At 35.8% G+C, this 21,885-nt stretch overlaps 1 protein-coding gene across 12 annotated transcripts; it reads left to right on the plus strand.

Moving 5' to 3' along the window:
• Positions 1 to 201: 201 nt before the first annotated feature.
• LOC119068799 (spectrin beta chain) lies at positions 202 to 21,680 on the plus strand. Of its 12 annotated transcripts, XM_037172561.1 has the most exons (12): positions 202 to 355; positions 5,204 to 5,370; positions 5,461 to 11,379; positions 11,446 to 11,642; positions 11,720 to 11,894; positions 12,308 to 12,358; positions 13,503 to 13,592; positions 15,281 to 15,445; positions 16,771 to 16,874; positions 16,960 to 17,126; positions 17,195 to 17,377; positions 19,069 to 21,680. In XM_037172561.1, exons 2-12 carry the CDS (start codon positions 5,235 to 5,237, stop codon positions 19,070 to 19,072), a joined length of 7,191 nt encoding a protein of 2,396 aa, XP_037028456.1. In that variant the 5' UTR covers positions 202 to 355; positions 5,204 to 5,234; the 3' UTR covers positions 19,073 to 21,680. The 12 variants fall into 12 exon arrangements, with proteins under 12 accessions (XP_037028456.1, XP_037028465.1, XP_037028463.1 ...); XM_037172563.1 differs by lacking the exon at positions 19,069 to 21,680 and having other exon boundaries at positions 255 to 272; positions 17,195 to 17,382; XM_037172562.1 differs by lacking the exons at positions 202 to 355; positions 19,069 to 21,680 and adding an exon at positions 356 to 654 and having other exon boundaries at positions 17,195 to 17,382.
• The last annotated feature ends 205 nt before the right edge of the window (positions 21,681 to 21,885 follow it).

Raw genomic sequence — 21,885 nt, forward strand, 5'->3', positions numbered from 1 at the left:
CACGGCCTAATATTTGACAAAGTTTCACAAATGTTTAACGAATGTTTACAAAAATTGTGCATTTGTCTCAGTTCTGTGATTTTTTCATACATAAGTTTCAGTTCGGTTTCAAACATTTTTATTTTCAACCGTTCCACATTTTTTTTCTTTTCATCAAAATTAATATGTTGAATGTAAACGCGGCGTTATATCGGTTCGTGAATGACATATGGAACAACTTGTTCGTTGTAAATACGATGCAGAAGAGTAATAAGAAGAAAGAAAAGAAAGAGGTGTGGTTTTATATTCTATAATTTTTCAATTTTTCGTGTTCAAACTTATTCACTTACGATATTATTGGAAAAAAATAAACACCGTACGTATTAAATAGAGCTAATAATTAGTAATTGAAAAACTAGTACATTGCAATTGAGTTATTTTATTGCATCCCTTAATTTTCATATTGATGTTGCGCGAAAGGCCGTAAAAAGCCGAGAAAAAAATATCCAATTTATTCGCTTTTGCGTGCGTTCACAAACGATTTTTTTTTTGCATGTGTGTATAGTGAAAGAAGATGGTGTAGGATCATTCGTTCAGGATATAATATTTTTCACATCGAATTATTGTTTGGTTGGGCCGATTCTTTTTACATTTTGGACTGAGTAAATATATCCGGTAAAAGCAACTGTTCACCGATAAATCAAAGTGTTTAGAATCTAAACTAAGTTTTATTTCGTTGACAAAAAAGAAAATAAGGAAGGAAATGTCCTTGCAGTAACATGAAAATTATTCGGGAATTCAATACCAAGCAGTGAAGTTTTTGTTTGTTTGCACCCAATTTTTACGTGATGATGTAATATGATGATGTTCACTTGTATATAAAAGATATAAAATGGTGTTTCAAGCATACAGTTTTTTTCGCTCGGTATATCGGTGTTAGTGTGATGTATTGATAAGCTCGCCTCTAAATGGTTTGCCTATATAAATTTTTAATTATAATCTTAGATAAATAATTCCAATAAAATATAATCTGTACACAATTTTCAAATATTTATGTACCAGCAACTTGTGCATCAAGACTCTTTTCCATTCAATACATTCAGCTTCGGCTCAGCTTAGAACACAATGCTGGTCATCAAATTGAAGAGGAAAATAAAAATGGCTATTCGTAATTGGTTCCAATTGAACTATGTTCTCACTTCATTAATTTACTTCGTACCTTACTTGATTGAATAGCTGGTGTGGGTGTGGTGATATTAGTGTTTTAAAATTGTCACGTCCGTGCATTTTTATCCTCAGTTAAATCTGAATTTGTTTATAATAGAAAAAGAAGAAGAAAAAAAAACTCAAAAATCTCCAAAAGTATACTTAGTTGACTAATCGATGAAGTTGGTGAAGTTAAATAAAATCGGTTAGTGGATATCCCTATCGGTGGTAAATATAGAGCACGGATTTACAACACTCTGCATGAAAAATGTTCTAATATCATAAATGAAACAAGCGATTGCCTAGCGTCAATAGAAAGTTGTTGTCTAAATTTGGATTTCTCGAAAAAATAAATATAAATTAAAAGACGAGGCACTCAGGGGCTGGTAAAAAAAATCAAAAAGGTTCTGATCGGCAGCAATAAAATATGTTCTAAGTTATTGTGCCTCATAGAGAGATAGTTAGAATTTCGTTCTCGATGGAGCAAGTGCTTGTTATTTATATTAGCCATAATCATTCATTATTCCTATCGGATTATCTTCCATTCATGGTTCATGGTTGTAAACATAAAATAATCGAGAATATAATTATCCTCGTTCTGTTTACAATAATCTGAATTTTTGTAAAACGCCGCAAAGTTATTTAACCGGTGTGATTGTGGTGGTATAATATATTACGAATATGGTTGGTTCGTAGATTCTTGGAAAACTCGGTCATGACCTTTTGCTGATGATTCTTTTTGTTTTTTTATGAATTTAATTCACACAAACCTGGTATTGTTAGATAAATCTTCGTTTGAGAAACAATGTTTTCTTTGAATAAAAAATTTTTCTTGTGAGAAGAGAGCGATTCTGTCATTCAATTTCTTTCAGTTTTCATGGATCATTAAAATAAAAAAAAACGACGAAGACGATTTAGATTTGAATCATTTCTGCACAAATAAAACAAGTTCGTGTGTATCACAGCGTCCGTTAATGTTTTCATTTATTTATTAAAAAAAAAAGTTCTAGTGAATCAAGTGGAATGACGTTATTAAATTGAAACATCTAGCATAATATATTTCGGACTGAGTGATTTATGTTTGAAAAATGAAACTAATTTTTTTCCTTCGGGAACACTTAAAACTGAATCGATTCATTTGAACACAGAAAATTTCCGGGTGAATCATAATCAAGTACAATTTCAAATTCATTTAGTCACGAAATTGTTGATTAAAATTGATATTTGTGGTTTTTTCAGTGAAAATTTTCTAGTAGAACAAATGGATGACGTTTTACTTGGGCTATAGAGCAAAATTCTTTAATATATATTTTCAAATTTTAGAATTCCTTTCCAAAATAAAAAAAAGCCTATCAACACCCAGCACTACTAAACACTCAGATCCATTCCAAAATATGTTTGATTGATCGATCCATCAACCAATGTCGAACATAAATTCATTTTTTTTTTAAATGAGATAAGCCAAAGCATTGACGTTGACAGAGAGATAAAAAGATTATTGGTTGGGTGAGATTTTATTACAGTAATTTCCTTTCATATGCAGAACATATTTCATATTGTGACTTTTCATCACACTTGTCAGTACACAGACCTACCACACCGGAATGCATTTTTTTGGAAATTATTTTCCCAATTTTGTTAAAAACTTTTAATGGAAAACATCCCAACAATAGGATTCGTACTCAGGGTCTATTTTTGGGAAGACATTTTCTTGCATTTTCCTTAATTTTCACAAAAAATATTTTCGTGAAAATTAAAAAAGAAATCTAGAAAAATCGAAAAATAGTAAATTGTCTCAGAGCCTTTAATTAAACTTTAAATCGCTGTGCACAGAGTTCAGGTAACTGGAAATAAAATCAAAATATAGTTTACTGTGCTCATGATGTCTTTACGACAATTTGATCTAGATTGATGAGATAATGTTGTGGTGTTACAATTTACGAGTAAACGAAATAGGAAAACGATGTTTTTTTTTTAAACATGCGGCTATGTCGACTGACGTCGTTGGTTGTTGTTGTTTGCACCTTTTCTAAATCTAATTTAAAACCGATTAAGGTGATGTGTATATACAAAAACATGTCTGCATTGGTTGCCATATAGAAAAAATGGCAAGTAATAGAGAATCGGTTAATCGATAAAACTATTAGAGAAATCAAAAAAAAAATATTTCTATTTCCAAAGTCTGTTTTAGCATACAACACACCCAAATAAAAAAAAACTCTATGGCCGGTGTCTTGTTAATTATAAACATACACTCGTACAACATATATATACACAATCTTTTCAATGCTATTTTAAAATATATTTTTTTATCTATTTAAACTAACTACAATATCAAGTGAGTACATTATCGAAATTCCTATGATTACCTAATGTAAACATACATCGAATAAAATTATTACAAACATCTGAATCTGAGCGCAGAATATCCACCATACATTTTATAGGAATATGTTCAAGTGTACGAAGTGAGCAGTGAGTACTTATTTGATCAGAAAATCAAATAAACGAGACTGTTTATCATGATTCAAAACAACCAAAAAGTGTGAGTGCTAAATGGCACAAACTGTACAGATTCAGATACTTAATGCACGGAATGGTCATTTCGTACGTGTCCAATAATAGCTCAAAGCATATTTTTGTTGTTTTATTTAACATTTTCGGTTCCTACTCCGCGTCTAACGCACTTTTCTCCCGTCAGTTCGGTGTTTTGTTTTTATTGCATTCGTGGAATATTGTTTCACATTTTTCGTCTATACAAAAAACTATATAATATAAATACGAGAAAAGAATAGAAAAACTATCGAATGAAAAACACTTCTGATTCCACCATTCTCGATCGTTAAGCCGCATAACGCGGTGTTCTCTAGTAACCAACGCCAAACTCAGCGTATAATAAATTGATCTCTGAATAGTATATCACAGCGCTTCGTATGCTCTGCAGTATAAACATTTATGTAAATATTTTAGGATCTAAAATCGAATTCTGCAGTAAGTTTTTCTTATTCTTCTTCTTCTTCGTCTTGTTCCTTCATCTTCTGAATTTCGGTTTGAAATGAACTTATTTATAGCCTTAGGTGTGCTGGCTTCCTATGAAATACAATAAGCATAGAATGCAAGTTGTGCATCTGTTTCGTTCGAAGCGCATTCATATTGCTTAATAGTTATCACACGAAAAAAAAATAATATTTTCATTACAAACAATAAAACAGCTGGAGAGCTTATTACGATGTGTGGTGAGATAACTATTTTAGTGTCTGAAGGTCTTGCAGGTTCATTAACCTGTAAGTTTTATCACTTGAACCAACTATTTTGTTTTGATTTTTTTTTCTACCCATGCAGGTAAAGGTTGGAATTTGTTGATTTATCACACTTTTGTGTAGATTACAAAACATTTCTTTGCCTTTGGCTTAGGCTAACAGTTTGTTCAAGGGTTGAATGGCTATTGGAAAATTACCAAATAATATTTCCAGTAATTTCATTTGTTGCTTGAACAACTCCAACTCGTTGTCCCGAAAATTCCTCTAAGTGATATCCTATCGATTTACGATGTCAGTTCAGTTCTGTTACGATTGTGTTGTTCCAAGTGACAAGTCAGTGTTTCGTTGAAACTGGAATTTAATTCTGATTTCTGTACTCTACATTAGGGTGGCGACACCAGTAGTCGGAAACCTGTAGTTGTGTCATTCACAAAATGTTTATTATTATAGTAGGTGGCATACTATTGGTATACATAACTGGACACTGGTGTACCCTTTGGATTAAAATTTGCTTCTCTGTAAGATAAGTTTTCATTCTAATTTCTCGAGATTTCTTAAGTTCGATGTTGTTTTACTCTTTCAATCAACTTTAAGTTTCGATAAAATCGGTGAAAGACGAATGAATGTTTTTGCGATGCTATATGTGTAGATCTGTCATTCGGTACGGCAATATGTTCATCAGATATTTTCTTTCCTAACAGCGTCCCGCTTAACACCACAACCATATTCCTAATCAAAATTTTCTCTCACATTTACAGATAGCAGCGATTGATTGAAAAATTTAACAATATGACTACAGACATTTCGGTAGTGCGCTGGGATCCCAGTCAGGGGCCTGGCAGCGAATACATTGACGAATACGAATACGACGGAGGAAATTCAAGTTCTCGCCTTTTCGAACGTTCTCGCATTAAAGCTTTAGCCGGTACGTTTTGGATTGATTTATCCATCCACCTTCGCTGTTCGTAGACAACCGAGCATTTTTGTAATTTTTCTTTTTTACTTTTCGACACAGAGGAACGAGGAAACGTACAAAAGAAGACGTTCACAAAATGGGTCAACTCACATTTGGTACGTGTGAATGGTCGCATACAGGATTTGTATATTGATATGCGTGACGGTAAAAATTTGATCAAATTGTTGGAAGTACTGTCGGGTGAACGTCTTCCAAAGCCGACAAAAGGCAAGATGAGAATTCACTGCTTGGAAAATGTGGACAAAGCGTTGCAATTTTTACGCGACCAACGAGTGCATTTGGAAAATATCGGTTCGCACGATATTGTCGATGGCAATGCCAGTTTAAATTTGGGACTCATTTGGACGATCATTCTTCGGTTCCAAATTCAGGATATTACAATTGAAGAAGTTGACAACAAGGAAACGAAATCAGCTAAAGATGCCCTGCTATTGTGGTGTCAAATGAAAACAGCTGGATATCAAAATGTAAATGTGCGCAATTTTACAACATCCTGGAGAGACGGTTTAGCATTCAATGCTATCATTCACAAACATCGACCCGATCTCATCCAGTTCGACAAATTGGGTAAAAATCATCCCATGCACAACTTGAACAATGCCTTCGATGTGGCAGAAAAATTGGGCTTGACAAAACTATTAGATGCTGAGGACGTGTTCGTTGAACATCCAGATGAAAAATCAATCATCACATACGTCGTCACATACTATCACTACTTCAGCAAACTCAAACAAGAAACAGTACAAGGAAAGCGTATTGGAAAAGTAGTCGGCATAGCAATGGAAAATGAGAAAATGATCAACGACTACGAGACATTTACTAGTGACCTTCTCGGATGGATCGAAAGCACAATCATCACGTTGGGCGATCGAACGTTCGCAAACTCATTAACCGGCGTACAACAGCAGCTATCGCAATTCGCAAACTATCGTACAGTCGAGAAACCACCAAAATTCGTCGAAAAAGGCAACTTGGAAGTTCTGTTGTTCACACTCCAGTCGAAGATGCGCTCGAACAACCAGAAACCATACACGCCGAAAGAGGGACGAATGATTTCCGATATCAACAAAGCGTGGGAACGATTGGAGAAAGCCGAACATGAACGAGAATTGGCGTTACGCGAGGAGCTTATACGTCAGGAGAAACTTGAACAGCTTGCAGCTCGTTTCAATCGAAAGGCATCGATGAGAGAGACCTGGCTGTCCGAAAATCAACGGCTTGTTAGCCAAGACAACTTTGGATTCGATTTGGCAGCTGTTGAAGCAGCAGCCAAGAAACACGAAGCCATTCAAACTGATATCCATGCATATGAAGAACGCGTTCAAGCTGTTGTCGCTGTGTCCGATGAATTGGACGCGGAACGATATCACGACATTGAACGCATATTGGCACGTAAAGAGAATGTCTTACGATTGTGGCAATATCTGCAAGAGTTATTGGAGGCTCGCAAGATGCGTCTAGAACTTTCATGGCAGCTACAGCAAAACTTCCAAGAGATGCTCTACATCTTGGACAATATGGAAGAAATCAAACAACGTTTATTGACAGACGATTACGGCAAACATTTGATGGGTGTTGAAGATCTGTTGCAGAAACATTCTCTGGTAGAAGCCGACATCAACGTACTGGGCGAACGTGTCAAAACAGTTGTCCAAAATTCGCAACGATTTTTGGGTGAAGAAGCCAATGGTTACCGACCATGTGATCCAGCTATCATCGTTGACCGTGTCCAACAGCTGGAGGACGCATATGCCGAACTCGTCCGATTGGCCGTTGAACGCAGATCGCGTTTGGAAGAGAGCCGCAAATTGTGGCAATTCTACTGGGACACTTCTGATGAAGAAAATTGGATCAAGGAGAAGGAACAGATCGTTTCGACCGCCGACATCGGTCACGATCTCACCACAATCAATCTGTTGCTATCCAAGCACAAAGCCCTCGAATCCGACATTCAATCGCACGATCCACAGTTGCAGTCGGTTGCGAAGATTGGTGACGAACTCATCAGCGAAGGTCACTTTGGTGCCGATCGTATCAAGGATCGTCTAAAGGAAATCCTAGCGAAATGGAATCACCTTTTGGATTTAACAAAATATCGTCGTCAACGTCTCGAGAATGCAGTCGATTACTTCCAATTGTTTGCTGATGCTGATGACATCGATCAATGGATGTTGGATTCGTTGCGATTGGTTTCGTCCGAAGATGTGGGCAAGGACGAGTCACATGCTCAATCCTTGTTGAAAAAGCACAAAGATGTTTCCGACGAACTTAAGAGCTATGCTGAAACTATCGACCAGCTACATAAACAAGCCGATGCGCTAACACTCGATGAAACAGAACAGAAAACCGTGTCTGATCGTATTGCATCGATCGATGACCGATACAAGCAGCTCATGGAGCTATCCAAATTGCGTAAACTTCGCTTATTGGACGCACTCAGTTTGTATAAACTCATGTCGGAGGCCGATGGCGTTGAGCAATGGATTGATGAAAAAGAGAAAATGTTGGACACAATGACGCCTGGAAAGGATATCGAAGATGTTGAAATAATGAAACATCGTTACGATGGTTTCGATAAGGAAATGAATGCAAACGCATCCAGAGTCGATATTGTCAACCAATTGGCCCACCAATTGTTGAACCAATTCACCAGTGTTGACCATCCGAATGCTGAACAAATTATCACTCGTCAGAATCATCTCAATCAAGAATGGTCACGATTACGCGACAAGGCAGACACGAAGAGAGATCAACTCAACTCGGCACATGGTGTGCAGACCTTCTACATTGAATGCCGTGAAACAATTTCATGGATCGAAGACAAGAAACGTATTTTGACCGAAACCGACAATCTACAAATGGATTTGACCGGTGTCATGACTCTACAACGTAGACTCAGCGGTATGGAACGTGATTTGGCAGCTATTCAAGCTAAACTTACCGCATTGGAAAAGGAAGCCGATGCCATTGAAGGTGAACATCCTGAAGAGGCTGCACTGATTCGTGAACGCATCGCACAGATTACCGTCATTTGGGAACAATTGACCAATATGTTGAAGGACCGTGATTCCAAATTGGAGGAACGCGGTGACTTGCATCGATTCTTACGTGATTTGGATCATTTCCAGACCTGGTTGACTAAAACTCAAACCGATGTCGCATCGGAAGATCCGCCAGCTTCGCTTCCAGAAGCCGAGAAGTTACTCAATCAACATCAAACCATTCGCGAAGAGATCGACAATTACACCGAAGATTATCAGAACATGATGGAATATGGTGAGACATTGACTTCCGATCCAGAAAATAATGATCCGCAATACATGTTCTTGAGAGAACGTTTGAATGCATTGAAAGACGGCTGGGAAGAGCTACACCAAATGTGGGAAAATCGTCAAGAGCTGTTGTCGCAAAGTTTGGATCAACAATTGTTCAACCGTGACTCGAGACAAGCAGAAGTTTTGCTTAGTCAACAGGAACATTTCCTTAGCAAGGACGACACACCAGTCAATCTTGAACAGGCTGAAAATCAACTTAAACGCCACGAAGCCTTCCTCACTACAATGGATGCTAATGACGATAAGATTAATAGCATTGTCCACGTAGCCGACGCTTTAGTCGATAAGAAGCACTACGATGCTGATAGAATTCGCAAACGCGCTGACAACATTGCCGAACGTCGTGATGGTAACCAGAATCGTGCTAAAGAGCAACAAGAGAAATTGATGAATCAAGTAAAATTGCACGAATTCTTGCAAGACTTGGAAGAACTCACCGAATGGGTGTCCGAAAAATATATTATTTCCCAAGATGACACCTACCGCAGTGCGAAGACCATTCACTCGAAGTGGACACGTCATCAAGCCTTCGAAGCTGAAATCGCTGCCAACAAAGAGCGATTATTCGAAGCTGAAAAGGCAGCCCAGGGACTAATGACAGAAAAGCCAGAATTCAAGGAAATTATCGAGCCGAAACTGAAGGACCTTTCAAAATCGTTTGAAGATTTGGAAACATTCACGAAAGACAAGGGAGCTCAATTGTTCGATGCTAATCGCGAAGTCTTGGTTCAACAAACCTGCGATGATATCGACTCTTACATCACTGATCTAGAGAAGCAGATCATTAACACCGATACCGGCAATGACTTGACATCAGTCAACATTCTCATGCAGAAGCAACAAGTAATTCAAACTCAAATGGCACTCAAAGCAAGACAAGTCGAAGAAATGGATAAGCAGACTCAATATTTACAAAAGACCATCCCATTGGAACAGGTCGAACCGATTGTTACAAAGAAGGTCGCCGTTACCGAACGGTTTGAGAAGATCAAGGCTCCGCTCGTGGAACGCCAGAAACAACTCGAGAAGAAGAAAGAAGCCTTCCAATTCGGACGTGACGTTGAAGAAGAAAAATTGTGGATCGATGAAAAAATGCCGTTAGCCACATCGGACGATTGTGGTAACTCATTGTTCAATGTCAACGTATTGAAGAAGAAGAACCAATCCTTGGCTACTGAAATCGAAAATCACGAACCAAGAATAATGGCCATCTGCAACAACGGACAAAAGTTGATCGACGAAGGCCACGAAGATTCACCACAATTTGTCGAGCGAATCAAGGAGCTCACACAGAAATGGCAAGAACTCAAAGATGCCATCGAAAATAGACGTAAGAATCTAGACCAATCCGAACGTGTTCAGCAATACTTTTTCGATGCCGCTGAAGCGGAATCATGGATGAGCGAACAAGAATTGTACATGATGGTTGAGGATCGTGGCAAGGACGAGACAACCGCACAAAACTTGATGAAAAAACATGAGACCTTGGAGCAACTGGTTGAAGATTATGCAAATACCATTCGCCAGTTAGGTGACACTGCCAGACAATTGACTTTAGAACAAATTTCGCACGGTGATGCTGTTTCAGTTAAACAATCTCAGCTTGATAAATTGTATGCAGGTCTCAAAGACTTGGCTGGAGAGCGACGAGCTCGTTTAGACGAAGCCCTTCAATTGTTTATGCTTAACCGTGAGGTGGACGATTTGGAACAATGGATCGCAGAACGTGAACTTGTTGCCGGTTCACATGAATTAGGACAAGATTATGACCATGTTACATTGTTGTGGGAACGATTCAAAGAATTTGCAAAGGATACAGCTACCGTTGGTGGTGAACGTGTTGCCCGTGCTAACGGCATTGCTGATGATTTAATTCATGCTGGTCATTCGGACAGCGCCACAATTGCAGAATGGAAGGATGGCTTAAATGAGTCGTGGCAAGATTTGTTGGAACTCATTGACACTAGAACACAGATGTTGGCCGCTTCGAGAGAATTACATCGATTCTTCCACGATTGCAAAGATGTTCTCAGCCGAATCCTTGAGAAGCAACACGGTGTTTCCGACGAACTTGGCCGTGATGCTGGTTCCGTTTCAGCACTGCAGCGTAAACACCACAATTTCATTCAAGATTTAACTACACTTTACTCCCAAGTTCAACTCATTCAAGAGGAATCGGCTAAATTGCAAGCATCTTATGCCGGCGACAGAGCCCGTGAAATAACAAATCGTGAACAGGAAGTGCTACAGGCTTGGATGAACTTGCAAGCAATGTGCGACACACGCAAAACAAAATTGTCCGATACCGGCGATCTGTTCAAATTCTTCAACATGGTCCGTACATTGATGCTATGGATGGACGACGTAGTTCGTCAAATGAATACTTCAGAAAAACCACGTGATGTGTCAGGCGTTGAACTTCTCATGAATAACCATCAAAGCTTAAAGGCAGAAATCGACACTCGCGAAGACAATTTCTCGACCTGTTTGACATTGGGCAAAGAGCTGTTGGCCAGAAATCACTATGCAACAACCGAAATCAAGGATCGTCTATTACAACTGACCAATACTAGAAACGCATTGCTTCATCGTTGGGAAGAGCGTTGGGAGAATTTACAATTGAGTAAGTTCAATGCGAAAGAATAACCAATGTCGTTTGTCTAATGTAAATTTTGCTTTCCTTTCTCAGTTCTCGAAGTCTATCAATTTGCTCGCGATGCTGCTGTTGCCGAAGCCTGGCTTATCGCCCAAGAACCATATTTAATGTCAACGGAATTGGGTCACACAATCGATGAAGTTGAAAATCTGATCAAGAAACACGAAGCCTTTGAGAAGTCCGCTGCCGCGCAAGAGGAAAGATTTAGCGCTTTGCAACGATTAACTACGGTAAGTTCGTGGACATTTAAAATTTATATCTGCCGCCGAATGAAATTTTAATTCTTCAATCGTTACATTGTCCACAGTTTGAGCTCAAAGAAATGAAACGACGACAAGACGCTGCCGAGGAAGTCGAACGAAAACGTCTACAAGCCGAAAATGAAGCAAAGGCTGCCGCCGAAGCCCAAGCCGAAGCTGCTCGACGAGCTGAATCGAAAGATTCAGCCGATGCATCGTCACCGCACCGGGAACACGAAGCAGGTAATTGTTACGACGAAAATTGTTAGAATCGACAAAATGGTTGGGAAAACTAATCATTGGTTGAACTTGGAACTTTGTCCCACTGTATGCGGAGCACACGATTGTTGCAATTGATTTAAAGAGCGAAATCCCGAAACGGGACGGTGTTTTCTTTTATTCGAATCGTGTTTGTGTTGCTTAGTGGTACATCGAGACAAGTTGGTGGTAACGCACAGAGGGTTGTGAGACATTTTTCTTTTCTTTTTTCTAAATTTGGTTTTTGGTTCATTTAGACTTTTAAACAAAATGCATTGAAGTAATAAACTAACGATTTATTTTTCGTTATTTTCACGCTGCCCACTTATGTCACTCATTTTTAAATCAAAAAAACAACTTTTTTACAAACCAAAAAAAAATAATTTTTGCATAAAAAGTCACAATGAGAGCTGCTTCACCTATAGCTGAGAGACCTATCTCTCAAACAGGTATTTTATTCTGTCACAAACTATTTTCTTTTGCGATTTGGTTGATTGTGAAAAAAACATTAGCAAACAATTGCAAACAGCGAGCTTTATACGTCATTCTATCAAGGTCTAATATTTGATTGAAATGATTCTCAAAAGATTCCCTAAAATGACCTAAAATTTTGTGAATACGTTCTCACATATTAGGCCTTGTATCACACATGGGAAAATTCGTTCCACACTTGGCAATATTCATTCGTTACTCATTGTTGTAGAATGAATATTCCCAAGTTTGGAATGAATTTTTCCGCGTGTACAATGAATGACGCTTTATGGGAAGAAGGCTACCTATTACATTTTGAGTGGTGTTTTGTCTACAAAAATTTACACATTTTTGAAGTATTTAATATAAAAGTTTTTGATGTTGTCGCATAATTGTTTTTGCTTGTACCGCTTGTACATACAATAGGAACTTGCTTGAAATGCTTTAGAAAATCAACATTAGCTGCATGTTTTACAACGTAGAATGTAGAATTAATTTGCTTTAAAAAAACAAAAAAAGTCCCCGCTCACATGTTAATCGATTCGGTTTTCACGTTGTGTTCTTCGTGAACATTTTTATAATCTCATAGTCTCCAGAACGTCGCGTCGTCATCGTTTTATTGATTCCATATCTACAATCAAATAGGCAACTATAAATTCTGTGAAGAGGAATGCAAACATTTAACAAAAATGAGAGCTTTTCTCAATCGAACGGCAAATTGATGCCCATTATTATGAATAGAATTAAAATTGCTTGGTTCGGGTGACGTGATTTATCGATTTGAATCTGCATTCATTGTCAAAGCTGATTTAAATATTTCACGAATGAAACACAGTTGGAATATGCTGAGGTGTCGACCGTGTCGAACAAAAGAGCTTTTCAATTTTTGTTTGCTTCTATGGAACGTCCATATTGTCATAATATACGGGTTTCTGTTGTTGTTCTTCTTCGTTCCATTGCTTCTTTAATTACATCACAGCAACGATGTCAATTTCGTGCTTGGTAAACTTGAACATTTGCATAATCGACCGGATTTTATTATTTGCATGTTTAGTGGACTTTAAGTTTTTAATATTCGTAGAAGTTAGACTGCATGATAAACGTAAATTTTGTTTTTCTAAGAGCATGAACCAAAACCTATACCTGCCAAAAGGCAGTCAATCGAACCGGTGCGCCAAAGTATTTCGCCCAAACAAGGAAGTGCAACCCCACGTAAGTATTTGATTTTTCGTAGATATGCGGTTTTTAGTTTCCTTCGATTTTTTGTTGTTCTTATGGTTTACGAGTTTGATGGTTTTTATGACGACTACGAGACAGCGGTATTTCGTTTATGGTTTTTCTTTTAACCGACAACGACTGGTGGAATTAAAATTGACCGTATCTAAATATTTGGAAATATTGTCACCAGGGCGGGATAAGTATTCGTCCTTTGCAATGAACCTTACAGCCCAGATTTTAACGGTCATTCTCCAGAAAAAATTGCAATGTCATACTTTCTCTGTGCTCTTCATTTTCCCAGCGTCCTGGGCCGAGCTCACTTTACCAATACTCTAATCCGCCTCTTATTTTCACACGACGATGAGGGCATCCCTCACTTGTTGGTGAATACGAAATTGAAATTGGGAAATTGAAAATCTCTAAAGTGAAGAACGAAGGTCGCCGGCCGTCAACGAATTCTTCAGATTCGTGTAAATTGTCGGAATTAATGTGATGTTCTAAACAGGCCCGGAATGGTCATATTGAATTCTTCAACTTTTGTATGAAAGTTTAAATTTTTGATATTTGTTTAAATATACATCGAAATCGTGGGCGCAAAAGAAGTTAAGAACTTGTGCTGCTTAAGAGCCAAAAACATCCAGTAGTGCAGTCGCTAAATTCAAACGTTTACAAGGCATCAACTGATTTAATGTCTCCTAAAAGAACTTCATAATGGATTATTACTAGCAGAGGCCGACGATTATCGAGTTACAATACATTTAAAAGTGTTGTTGGGAGCGATTGAAACAGTTCATGCATTGTAAAAGTTTCTATGTAAAATTGAGATAGAAGAATGAATTAACCTGTTACAGACGGCAAGCATATGACCAGTATTATTATCAGGTCTATTACTTCCATATATCAAAGTATTAATCTGTTGATTTCAAATCTTGTACTTCAATTTTTTTAAACATGCATTTTACTATGTAAAGGGACCATATTACCCATTATTTTTCGTTGTCGTTATCGATAACAGGTGAATAGGCGTATGTGACAGGTTAAACAGCTCCAACCGTACATCAGTTGAATATTTTGTTACCGATACCGTTTCGTAATCGTTTGAAGAAATTCCATCAAAGTCTTTAGAAAATTGTTTGCTCCAATGCACTCGTAGTATTTTGATTTTTGAAAACATTTTACTAATACCATTGTACAACAAATTAATTTTTGATTATTTTTTATCTGCAGTCATGAACACCTATAAGTTCCGTCGTGTCAATCAATCTCTTATTTTTGTTCAGTCCACTTTTGTTCCACACATAAATATCTTGGGACTCAAAATACACGTGTAAAACACCTGTGAATGTGTGTAACAAAGTGGACTGAACAAATAAAGGAGATTCATAGGACGACGCATCTTTTATATGTTCATAACTGTATACCAATTATTTATCGATAGTTGTTTTTCATTCGAATCTTTTTTTTACTTTTATTTTTTGCATACGTACATTCATTGCATTGCTCGTCCTTCGTCATCCCTAAAACAAAAACACATATACATATTCCATCCTTATGATATAATTTGAACCAACACACAATTGTAAACCAAAAAAAAAACAAATTACCTAACCGATCGAACCACGACACAAAAAATCACCCCAAAATGCATCATAAACCAAAAAACAAAATCACAAAAAAATCAGCGAGTGGTTCCGACCGACGCTCTATACCAATGTCACCAACAACACCATCAAATACTGGATCATTAAAAATTGGTAGGCCACGATCTCGATCAAAGAGTCCATTCCGTAGTTTCCGATGGAAACGCGGCTCTACGTCACGTGCTGCTGATTCTGACGATGAAGCAGGTAAAATTAATTTTGTTTTTCTTTTAAGGCGTTTTTTTTAGTATCGAAAGTTCGTCAACTCAATCACATTATAACCTGAGTAATTTTGAATTTTTTTATTTGTTTTTTAAATCAGCGTTTTTCCAATATGTTTGACTATATTAGACTGTTTTATCGTTGCTTATCGTTGGAGAATTTTATTTATTTATTTGTTTTAATGCATGATCGATATTAGTATAAGAACAAAACGATAATTTATTATCGTTTCGAATAGTTGGATGTATCATTGATTTTATTGATATTGTAAATTTGTTCGTTTTATTTTTTTGAGACAAAACACCATTTTTTAATATTTTTCTTTTGAAATTTGACTAGTCATACACACGCCTTCTATTTCCGGATATAAAACATTTGCGGTGTATACAAAACACATATATGATAGCATACATGCATCAGCTAGACATTTCTTTATGACGTTCATAATTTCCATTTGCTTCCATTAAAACGTTCAAATACACCTTCTAATGTGGGCGAACTAGAGAAACGTTTATCAGAAAAGAAATCGTCGTTAGCGTTCATATTGTTCGATTTAAAGACAACAACAACAACAACAAATAAGTTTGTTTTTATCTATCCAACGACAATATTTACCGAAGGAAGTAAATGTAAATGATAAACAATGTATGCCGATATTGTATACAATGTAAAGGTCGTCGTATTTAAGCGGGGCATCGATTCCAATCCAATGCGGTTTTTCGCTTTGATGAATGGTAATCATTTTGTCGAATAGAATTGGATTAGGGCTTTGATGGTTTCATTTGTTTTGCGTTCCATACACATAAGTTTTGGTGTGAATTTAATTTGGGACGGTCGGATAATGAATGAGTAAATTGATAAGGGGTGACAGGGGAAGTTTATTAGAAAAATTCGAAATTAGATTACCAGCACTGGCTTCACTGATGTGTTCTGTTCAGTGTGTGGTATTATAATTGGCTGCACATATATGCTAATAATACCCACGACCTTTATTGATCACATTACGTCAAAGAGATTGGCCAATTTTCTTTCACAATTTATCGACAATTAATCCATATGCTCCATTCAAAGACACGATCCATTATAACACAAGTTGTTTCGTATTTGTATGATCATGACGATGTAACTAAACAAAGAAAAAAATGGGTACCGAAGGTTCGAAACGAGTGCGCCCTAACCGTCACAAGACGCACAAGAAACCGTAGAGAGTAATTTTTTTTTATTAAAAAACAATCGACAAAATGTTCACAAAATACCTTCCCCCCACTATCGAGACACGGTCATTAAGAATTATTTTCAAATGTGTTTAGATCGGCCGAGCTCTGGTGGAGATGCTGATGTTGAAGGTACACTTACACGTAAACACGAATGGGAACACACAACAAAGAAAGCATCGAACCGATCATGGGATAAGGTAATGTGTTGCACCCACAACGACTTATTTGTTTTCGAATTCGGGATAGAAGCACAAACCAATAACGAACTCTATTCAATTACAGGTTTATGTTGTTGCACGCGGTGCCCGTTTGACATTCTACAAAGATCAAAAAGCCAGTAAAGCTGTCCCAGAGTCCACGTTCCGTGGCGAGCCACCATTGATATTAGAAGGTGCATCGGTCGATGTAGCAACAGATTACACGAAAAAGAAGCATGTGTTTAGAATCAAGTAAGTTTGCGTGGACATTCTCGCTGGATGAATGGAACTCTCATGGCAATTTTGTTTCTTTGTATTAGGTTATCGAACGGAGCCGAATTCTTATTGCAAGCGCATGATGATTCTGAAATGAATCAATGGGTGGGAGCATTACAAGCACAGTGTCAAACTGGCGGCGGTGGCGGCAGCAGATCGATGACCCTACCTGCTTCATCACAAAAGGATGAGACCAAAAGGAAGTCGTTCTTTACGCTAAAGAAAAAGTAAATATTTTTTTCGTCCTTTATTATTTCACTTTTAGACAATTTAGTTTTGTCTCCATTAGCTTCACTGTCCATTAATTTTTAGTTTTTGTGTTTGATCATCACGATATCGTGGGTTTTTTTCGGTTTCATTTTTATTTTGTTAACGAAAGATGCTGGGCCAGCGTAGCTGCCACTAAAAATTTACGTTTGTGGATGTTGAATGTACTGACAAATAGATTTTCTGAGGAGATGCAAAAAAAAAGATTCGCAAACCGTCAGAATCTGTAAATTGTGTTGATAGTTTTCGTTGATGTTCATTTACACCGATATGCGAAATACGAACTTCACACTGGTCGTAGATGAGTTGAATCGTACAGCATTATCTCGCATTTTTTTCATGTCGAACTTTCAAGTAATGTCCGATTAGAGATGCTGTTTCGGTCCTCCTAAATTCCCCGAGATGTTTATAAAATTCCCCAAATTTCCATCAATTTCATGGATCGTAGATTTACGACAGTTGGTGAAAGTTTCTGAAATCTCAGTGATACTTTTTAGAACTAATTCTATAAGTTTATTGACATTGACGATCAATAGAACATCTAAAAATCGTGTAAAATCGAAGATATGGGTCCGTCATTTTGTAATTGTTTTATCGGCGACTGTAAGTTTCGAAGTATAGAACAGGCAACTTATAAAAAATCGGTGTATTTTGGAGGCTGGTCGTAGAACCATTTTTTGTTCAGAATAACATTGTACGGCGAATAAGAATAAATTGTTTGATTGACCTTGCTTAATTGACCCTTTTCAATATACAGTAAATTAATGTCAGTACAAACAACTAGACACTTTTTGTTTTGCGAATAGAAAGCATGTTCAACCACATTGCACTGCTTTAGGGGTGCAAAACATCTGGGCGCTGATTCTCGGGAATTTAAGAATTCGTAACTTGACAGTTATCACCTTAACACTTTGCCGGTTACTGTGACTTGTCGACTTTAGGCACCCTGGAAATCAGTAAAGGTGTCGAGGAATACCTACAAATAAATTCTAAAAATCAAAAATTAAATTTTAGATTTTTTAAATTTTATTTGGGGGTAACCCTCGACTCCTTTACTACTTTCTAGGGTGTCTTAAGTTCCAGCGTGCGCATTATTGTGCAATGTGTTAATGCTAAGCGTGGTCCATACAGTTCTAAACTTTAAATGTGACAACTGTCACGTTAGGAATTCCTAAATTCAGAGAATCGGCTCCAGGACCTCGATTCTTATACGTTCGTAACTTTAAGAATTCGTAACTTGACAGTTTACATGAGATTTTATACACTGCGAGCTTACGAATATTTGAAGCTACGAACGCAAGAGAAGCGAGGCCCAGATGTTTTTCCATTTAGAGCCACAATTAGATTGATTAATTTTTGTCACTTTTTTGGTTCATTAACATCCCCATCATTTTTTCGTTCATTGTGTGCGGCTTTTTGAATTTCAATTTGTTGATTTGTACCAATTCGGCCCATGATATATTTAACAAGCACATTATTGGCATCCAACTAACACACAAAAATACACACGCCCATCACACACCCATTTTGTATTTTGGTTTAAACTTTTACGTTTCATTTTAATATACGCAACCATAATATACGCAACAAATCAAAAATTTAATTCAAAAACAAATTCTAACAAAAGTATCAAAATTTCTTTTATTTTCAGTTAAAAAAAATTATAAAAAAATAAAAAAAAGAAAAAAAAAACAGAAACCAACACCCTAAAATCCTAAAAGTTAAAAAAATTTAATTAATTTCATAAGAGAAACAAAAATCTTTTCAAATCACAACAAAAATTATATAAAAAAAAATATTTGTAATTAATTTCTAAGAGAGAGAGAGAGAGAGAGGAAAATGTCCGATCAATCGGACCAAACAAAAGGCAGATGTTTTAATTTTAATGCATTGTGACACACAAACACGCCACGCAGAAAAGTTCAGATATTTGAAAGAGAAAAAAATTTACGAAACACAAACAAAGAACATAAATGGAACGTTAAATGGACGGTTTAGCTTATGCAATTTTTTGCGAATTTATAAAAAATTGCTTTAAGGTATCGCAGTTGAAAATGTTTGAAAAAGAACCAATGTAAGAGAAAGAAAAAAATTGATGAAATTTCAATTGATTTGTTCAAGTAAATTACACAAAAGAACGACATAGAATTCTCAATGCATAACCATCCGTGTTCGTTCGTGTCCCGAATATATCAAACTCAGGTCTTTTTAAACAAAGTGTTCGAATTAGCAAAAACACAAACGGTAGTTACATGAAGTACAATTTCACCCAAACAATATTCCCAATACACCAATCCTTCGACGAATGCAAAAACATTCATTTTTCATCTCGTTTAAAACTCTCATTTAAAACCGGAATCAATTTATTATCAACCGGAGTTTCGAGTTGATACTGCTCGTGAAAATTGTGATAGTAACTAGTAAATGATTCGAGACACGCGAACAACTCACAATGTATATGGATCGGTGTCTTTTATTTTAAATATTTTAATATCGTACAGATCAACCGGATCACCCATATAAAATAGGAAATCGATCGTCTAGAAAATGAATAACGGGAATTTATGTTGGAATTCGGTTGGATGTTGGAATTTTCTCTCTTGGTGAAAGATTTTTCTTCAATAAAGTGAAGAGAAAATTCAGTGGTTAAGACGCCAGGAGAATAATGTGCACAGAGATAAAATCGAAAGAACAAAACGAAGGATGAATTTGCTATGATTTCGTTTAATTAGGTAGATTTTATTGGCACCATTTTTTTTTCGTCTGAAAAAGAAAACATTTTTTTCTCGTACATTGCGTAAAATTAAAATTTTTACCTTTTCACAACACAAAGAACACATTTTTCAATTTTATAAAAATCTTCTCCGATTTCCTTTTATTTCGTTTCCTTACATTTTATTGTAACTCGGTAAAAATGCTTTTATTCTGCAAATATGTCAGCTAAAAATGAATACATATTCAAATCCCGGTAATTAAATTTAAAAAAATAATAAAAAAAATTCAAAAAACAAAAAGTTAAAAAAATATGAAATTTTGAAACAAAATTATTTGACTTTAAAAAAGGAATCATTGAAAACTTGTTTTTATTTTTCTAACGCTAAAAATTTAATATTTTTAAGATACGTAAGTTAATAAGAGGAAAATAATTAAAAAAAATTTTTTGACTTAGTGTTCAAACAAAACAAAACAAAAAAAATATGAAATGAAAAATGGAAAACAAAAAAGTAAATGTTTTAAAAATAATATATTTTATTAAAATAATAAATTAAGTAGATAAAAAACCAACACAAAAAAACTACCATCACATGTACCGGACTTGGATTTCGACTCGCCGCTATTAATTGCAATAAAAAAAAACTTTTTGATTCTAAACAATGTGATGAAAAATTATTGGCACAGGGCGCCACCAGTTTTTTTATTATTTTTATTTTTTATTTAAAAAATATTTCTAAGTCAACAGCATTAATATAGAAGATATTCTCTACGCGCAATATAAATTTAACTGAATTGAACTGATTTTAGTTTTAACTTGTAAAAGGAAAGAATTTAAAAAAAGAAAGAAAAAAAACATTCCAGTCGAACTCTCCTCCTACCAGTTTTTTGTTTCGCTTCTCTTATAAAACGAAATTTTTATTATTATTTTTTGATGATAAATCAATTTTAGTCATTTTTTATTGGTGGGTTAAAATTAAACAAAAATAAAATTTTGGAATGTGTTTGATGTGAAAGTTTATTAACTATAAATATTCCGACACGACTTCTATTTTCCGCAGTGATTTGATGTCCGAAACGGAATTACATGATTGATGTCACAAATATTCGCAGCTAAATCCAGTGTGTCCAATCCGACCAAAGTCCAGGTCTGTGTACAGAAGAGGATTTATCGTTTCGAAATTATTTATTTCTTATTATTACTTTGTAGTATTTTTTTTTCTTTACTTTTGTTTTCTTTGAGATATAAAAAACCAATTAAATTGCCAATTTATAAAATGCAAACAAAAACTTTGAAATGAATTAAAATAATTTTTAATTTTTAATTAGCATCATATTGTATGGATTTCAATTATACATATTCATCGAAAATAAATAACTGTAATGATTTTTCTGCCAGGCTGCTAAGTAAATAAAAAATTTAAAATAAAATAAAAAAAAATTAAAAAATTAAATTATCTTTAAAAAAAATCTACAAAAAAAGTCTAATTAACAAAACATTGATTGCGTATAATTAATTTATAGATTGTTGTTTGGCTTTAAAGAAGAGAAAGGAAAAAAATGAATATCGAGAAAAATTTTACTTTTATTTTAATTTTTTGTCGAAGTAAAACAATGAGTTCATTCTGTTCATTCTGCGAGAGAGAAAAAATTGTGTAACGAATTTTCAAAAAAAAAAACATTTATACTCTGCTACATATATCCTCCCTATTTATGGAACACAAATTGTTACACACCCAATAACAAAAAAAAAACT

Source organism: Bradysia coprophila (genome assembly GCF_014529535.1).
Source record: "Bradysia coprophila strain Holo2 chromosome X unlocalized genomic scaffold, BU_Bcop_v1 contig_20, whole genome shotgun sequence".
Taxonomy (NCBI): domain Eukaryota; kingdom Metazoa; phylum Arthropoda; class Insecta; order Diptera; family Sciaridae; genus Bradysia; species Bradysia coprophila.